Genomic DNA, 7,045 nt, shown 5'->3' with positions numbered 1-7,045 from the left:
CGTGAGATCATGACCTGAGCTGAAGTAGGATGCTCAACCGACTGAGCCACCCAGGTGCCTGTAGGATTTTTTAAGCCAAGGGACAATTTCTTCTAAGTGAACCTTGCATGGACATTGTAAAACAAGAGGCCTTCCGAAATCCCCAGTGATCCCTGGAGTAGAGTCTGAAAATAACTCATTGTGTTCATCTGCAATTTACAGCTGAAAAATCAGAGGCACATAATATGAGCAATTGGTGGGAAGCTGGAAGACGAGAGTTTGTCTCCTGTAATATTTCTCCCCACCCCAACTGTCATGCAGACCAAACACCTGACAAGAAGTAGCAGTCACTCTTGAGGATAATGTAGACATCCCTAATTTAGCAGTATTCTAGTTGCTACATGTGATAATGCTACAGAAAAATAAAAAGGTGCTTATTAATGAGAAAGAATGAAATCTGGCCATTCGTGGCAATGTGGATGGAACTTGAGGGTGTCATGCTAAGTGAAATAAGTCAGACAGAGAAAGACATATACCATATGTTTCCACTCATAAGTCTAATAGGAGAAACCTAACAGAGAACCATGGGGAGGGAAAGGAGGGAAAAAGAGTTAGGGAGAGGGAGGGAGGCAAATCATGAGAGACTCTTGAATACTAAGAACAAACTGAGGGCTGATGGGGGGCAGGGAGAGGAGAAGGGGGGTGATGGACATGGAGGAGGGCACTTGTGGAGAAGAGCACTGGGTGTTATATGAAAACCAACTTGACAATAAACTATAAAAAATAAAATAAAATTATTATTTTTAAAAAGGTGCTTTTTATTAAATTTTATAACATATTGTTAAACTACACTGAAAGTTTCCATTTCACTGAAATTAAAGCACAGTCTCTGTACAGACCTTTGTCCTTTCACTTGTCCAGAGTCCCTGACCTCCCTGACCACCTCTGTCTTTCTTTACAGCCTTCTCACTGCTCTTTAACATGCTTCCATACTCCCTCCACGGGGACTCTGCTATGGTGGGAGATCTGCAGGTCTCTCCTGCCTTGTTCCTTCCCTAGGGTTTTGTTCCAGCCTTGCTAGCAATCTGTGTAAAGTGAGGATCCCACCTGCTGCTAGCACTTCTCATTCCTGTCTCTTACTTTCTTTAACATGGAACATCACATAATATACTACATAAGTCACTTTTTTGCCTCCTAATTCTTATCTCTCTTACTCCACCAGAATACAAGCTCTGTGAAGGCAGGGATTTTTGTCATTTTTCCCTCTATTGTCTCCAGCATTTAGAATACTGCCTGGCATACAGTACAGGTTCAAAGTATTTGCTCAGTAACTGAAGGTGTGAATGGAAGGAGTGATCAAAAGAATGATCAAACCATGAGAGGGGGTATCCTGGGAAAGGGAAAAGGGGAGTAAGATCTTTTAAGGGGCAACATAGATATCACTTTGCCTTTAGCTACTTTCTGAACCTCAGCTAAGACTATGTCTTTCAAAACAAACATCATTGAGAAGAGCATGAAGTAGTCACCAACAGAGGTCACTGCAGCATTTTCCCAGACAATTATTGTATTTTGTTCAGGTAATAAAAGAAATGGATTCTTCTTTCTTATCCTGACAAATCTCTACTCTGAACTTAACACCAGAGTTAGCCAATTTTGAATAAGGATCCTAACAACAAAGCCAACTAGCATTTAATATAAAGCAAATACAAATGGTGGAATATTTTTATTTTTAGTTACCTACAAATCCCCAAACCCAACGAACTCTAGATAAGGTCCTGAGGCTTTGTATCAATGGAAAACACCTTTATATTTTGATAGTGCAGAGAGAACCCAATGGATCTTCTGGTAGAACACCAACAGTTCCTGGCATTAGAAATACATACAGTGTTTTCTAGCTTTTTCCCTATATCCCTAGACCTGGTGAGCTACCCAAAAAAGCTAATTTCTGGGTTCTGATGGTAAAGAATGCAGACAGTTTACCAGAACAATGAACTAGAAAGAACTCAGTCATTTTCCTGAATTCTCCTCCCAAAGTTTTGGTTTCCCTCTGTTGTGATGGGTATTATATATAAGTGATGAGCCATGGGAATCTACCCCCAAAATCAAGAGCATACTGTACACACTGTATGTTAGCCACTATGACAATAAATTATATTTTTAAAAAAGTAAAGAAAAGTTATGCTTGTCAGTCAATAAATAAATAAATAAATAAATAAACACACACCTGAATTGAATTCATTCTCCCACCCTGTCCCTTCCACTATACTTCTTATTTCTTTGAATCAGTGTTTTACAATAGCTAAGAGGAAGTTACGGCAAAAAGCTCTCTTCAAAATCATAAACTGAAGCACAGGAATTCTAGAGTGTCAAGATTTTAAGATGGAAAAGATGTGTATAGAATAACTGTATTGTACAACAAAGGTAAAACAAAAGAGAACTAAGAGGAAAGAAAAATAAAAGTTAAAGAGAAGACAAATAAGAAAGAGAAAAAACAAAGAAGGCATAAAGAATAAAAAGAAGCATGAGAGATGACACAACGTGGTGAGTAAAAGAAAATGTCATGTTTGCAGCAAATGATAAGCTGCAAGGCTATGGTCATTGGGCCGGTGGATTTAAGAAATCCACTTAGTTCTAACATTCCTAGATTGACCACCCCTGGTACAAAACCCCATGACACTTGTTACCAACATTCCCCTCTTCCAGCATCCAGGTCTTTCGGGGATTGCCTTCCACTCAGCTCTGGAACTGACAGTTCCCATTACATATTCATCAAGCAGGATGGTTCTTTTTAAAGTCAACCCAGTAAAAGCTCTCTCAAAGGTACCTTTAAAACTGCCAACTCTTTCACTCATGCTTCTTAACAATTCAGAAACCAGTCTGTTTAAAAACAATTACTGTGAAGCAAAGTAGAAGAAAGAACATTCCTGACCAAACTTTAAGTGTTCTAAATAATAAATAACCTAAAATTGTGGGCTCCCCGTAATTCCAAATCACTTCAGAAATGATCTCTTTATCATCACAAAATAAGCATAGCTTGCGTAACAAACATACTTGGATCAGTTTGACGTTTGTAGAGAGAAAGAAAATGAGTAGGATATGCCTCTCTGCCATGAATGGAAAACAAATTAAACCACCTCTTTAAAACATATAAAGTATGCCTTCTAAAAAGGAATTATGCAGTCCTAAAGAGTTGTATATCATAAGTAAAACTGCACTTATATAAAATTATTAAAATACCATTTCTTTCACACATCAATTTGACTTGTCTAGTCAATTTCATTGAGAGAACTTATTAAACTTAAATAATAAAACTTATAATTAGTTGCCTAATAAACGGTAGATGCTTTTAATTCTGGTATACCATGTCTCTCCACAAATGGAGAAGGAGTTGAACATGTAATTTTCCTAAAAGGGGCCAACCTTATGTTCTGCTTACTTGATTATCTCATGGTATGGATATATCCCCTCAACACCAACAAAGAACATCGACACGCAAACTTTAGCTTGTATACGTAAGAGAGAAATGCAGGCCAAAATCACAAAAATAAATTTGAAAATGAAGAATTATCTATAGGAAACATGGTCAATCTTTCAATCTTTTCTGATACATTTTATCCCTTGATCAAGTGGAAAGCTAAGAAATAGAACACTATCAAATCTTCCTGGGTCCCTTACAGAATTTCTGCATTATTCCCAACTGAATGTGTATTAAAGCATTCAGACTATTTCTGGACATGAGTTGATGATACTGTTTGCATTATATCACACAGAATATCTTTATTAGGAACCATCAGAAATACTACTTTATTATATAGAAGGCCAGAAAAGATACTGTTGTTTTTAACCTCATGGACCCAGGGGATGATTATAGAATTCTCCCCATTTCCCTGACATGTCTCTACCAGATCTCCTTCTACATATTTTCCTCCAAGATTTTCTGTCCCCCAAACTGCCTTCTTTTTTTTTTAATTTTTTTTATAATAGTTTATTGTCAAATTGGTTTCCATATAACACCCAGTGCTTCTCCCCACAAGTGTCCTCCTCCATGACCATCCCTCCCCCTTCAGCCCTTGGTTTGTTTTCAGTATTCAAAAGTCTCTCATGATTTGTGTCCCTCTCTCTCCCCAGCATTCATTCTCCCTTCCCCTCCCTGTGGTCCTCTGTTAGGTTTCTCCTGTTAGACCTATGAGTGCAAACTGCCTTCTTAAATACTACTCTACTTGGCCTTTCACATTTTCAAAGAAAGATAATGGGCTTTCAAAGATGTAATAAGAATGATCAAGTCCCTACATACATTTAGACATCCTGCCCCTATTCTACATAAATTTGAAAATTAAAGTTAATCATCTCTTTGATTTCTGTGACTGTGGTGAATAACTTTTCAAACTTGGTATTGAGCCCAGAAAATGGGCCACGGACTGTTTCAGCATACACACAAAACTCTCTCAAATGCTTGTATTAATGTGCTAAGTAGATAGTTATTTAGATCTTTCTCAACAAAAGATCTTAATTTATTGACTTAAATATTTAAACATATACCATGTGCCCAAAGGTCTTGAAATCTTGGAATTCTTCAACAAAGATAAACATATATAAACAGATAAATTAAAATACATCAGTAATATGAATGATAGAGATATGAGTAAAATGTCACAGGACTCCAAAAGAACAAACAACCGTGGAGGGTGGGGAAGGTGTTATTAATATAAGTAAAGGAAAATGAAGAGAGATCAGAGAAAGACAAAACAAGAAATGGAAAGGTTTTCTTTTTATCAATGTTTCTGTCACCAAATTTTGCAGAACATTGCTTCCCAATTTCCTTTCCAGCTAGCCTTATCCTTCCAAAAGGCATTCTATAGACTTCAAAAGGTCAATTTTCACACCTTAGGCTCTTCTGTGGAGACAATGCCAACTGCAAAAGATTCCCAAGAATCTGTAGCCCTTCTCCATATCACTGGTGAGGAGAGGCACAAAGGCCTCACCTTGACCTCTGCAATTCAAATTCATATACAGGAGGGTTGGTTCTTTCATCAACATATGAAAGGTAGATAAAAACCTCTCTCACAGAAAGATTACAAAAAAATTAAGTCATAAGCATGAGAAAAGCAGAAGAGGCAACAACATAAATCTGAATTAGCTGGACATAAGAATTAGTAATCAATATTAAAAAGAGCTCAACAAAAAAAGGCAAAAAACAAGTTTTCAAATTTTTTAAAGTTTATTTACTATGAGAGAAAGAGAAACAAGTAGGGTAGGAACAGAGAGAGAGAGAGAGAGAGAGAGAGAGAGAGAGAGAGAGAATCCCAAGCAGGCTCCACACTCTCAGCACAGAGTCCAACACAGAGCTCGACTATGAAGCAAGCCATGAGATCATGACCTGAGCCAAGGTCAAGGGTAGGATGCTCAATCAACTGAGCCACCCAGACAACCCTACAAGTTTTCAGTTTTCTAAAATGTAACTGAAAGTCTTTCTTCTACAAAAAGAAAATAAAGTCATTGAAATCTTTTAAACTATAATTAAAAGGGGCCACATGTTGCAAATACTGGGTTTCACCATGATGTCACTTCACAACAATGTATAGCAATCAGCCATTAAGTGTACTGCAAATAGTTAATAAATGGTCCCCAGAATCAGAATACCCCATGGAGTCATAGCAGGGAAAGTTTAGAAAAGTGCCATCAGATCACTTGGAGAAAAGAATGAGGTTTCTAACAGATCACCTGAAGAAACACAAACCACTACATGATATTATTTTCTACTTACCTCCATCATCCTCTTCAAGAATGCATATTTTAAAAGGATACAAGTTATTATATTAATAATTACTTGCTCTGGCAGTTAATAAGCTACAAACAACAAAGAAAAAACTAAGTTACAAAGTTCCTAGTATCAATTCCCAGTATTATCTTTTTCTAAACTAAAATTTAGATTATCACTACTTTTCAATCTAGTCCTCCTCCAGTCTATAAAATCAATAATATAAAGTATTTCATAACTTTTTTAAAGTGCATTAAAATTTTAGAAGAGGATATAAATGTTTCAGAAAAGTGGAGAAAGACATACTAGGAAAGAAACAAATGAAAATATCACACTAATAATGATGTAAAACCACACATGGACAACTATTAAGAGAACTCTCAATGAAACTGATCCGTTCTACTGCATCTATACCTGGCTATTTCCTACCAAGTAATTAATGTAACTTTTAACATGAATAACACAGTGTACTTAACAGGATCTATACTTTTAGTTGTGTGTTTTTCGTTTTTTTTTAATTTTTAATGTTTATTTATTTTTGAGAGAGAAACAGAATGCAAGCAGAGGAGGGGCAGATAAAGAGGGAGACACAGAATCTGAAGCAGGCTCCACATTCTGAGCTGTCAACACACAGCCCAACGTGGGTCTTAAACCCATGAACCATGAGATGATGATCTGAGCCAAAGTCAGACGCTTAACAAACTGAGCCATGCAGGTGGACCTGTGTTTTTCTTTTTAAAACTAAATATGCTTCTATGTAATTGATTTATTTTCAGGTGATTATTTATGTTGGGGCCCAGCAGGCCAAAAAACCTCCCGCAGAGCGACCTTTGATGGCCAGACCTCCGAGACACAGGAGAATCTACATAAGCGACCATGGATGCTATGTCTCCGGGGCACAAAAAAAATTTTGGGGGGGATTTTTCTCATTGCTTTGCAAAAGCAATGAAGGCATATACCTTTAAGGTTTGAATCAACTTGGGTTAGTTAGTGGCACCTGCTTTCCCTTACTTTATTTCTGTTCCCAGCTCATTGCCTGCTGTTGGGGCAAAAACAATCCTCTGTCTAAAATTAACCCCTTGAATGATAAGCGCCTTGCCCAGACATAACTACTAACGGACCTTGAAGGAAAGAAGATTCTTTGAGAGACAGACTCCCTCATTCCTGTTTTTTTACTTCTGTTTTCACGGCTGTTCTCTTTTCTGTGATAAAAAAAATGATCCTTCCCAGGGCATGTTTTTACTCTCTCAAGGACCATAAGCTTTGTAATCATTAAAGAGAAAAAAAAAATGTGTAAAACCCCTATGG

General features: G+C 37.1%; 1 protein-coding gene across 1 annotated transcript in view; it reads right to left on the bottom strand.

Moving 5' to 3' along the window:
• Nucleotides 1-7,045, bottom strand: part of FMN2 (formin 2) — a 370,023-nt gene that overhangs the window by 263,651 nt on the left and 99,327 nt on the right. The window contains 2 exon segments of the mRNA XM_029933337.1: nucleotides 4,863-4,969; nucleotides 5,744-5,755. Coding sequence (XP_029789197.1) covers nucleotides 4,863-4,969; nucleotides 5,744-5,755 — 119 coding nt within the window.

Source organism: Suricata suricatta, chromosome 3 (genome assembly GCF_006229205.1).
Source record: "Suricata suricatta isolate VVHF042 chromosome 3, meerkat_22Aug2017_6uvM2_HiC, whole genome shotgun sequence".
NCBI classification, from domain to species: domain Eukaryota; kingdom Metazoa; phylum Chordata; class Mammalia; order Carnivora; family Herpestidae; genus Suricata; species Suricata suricatta.
The sequence above is the reverse complement of the archived record's forward strand: the minus strand, read 5'-3'. Positions and strand labels throughout refer to the sequence as shown.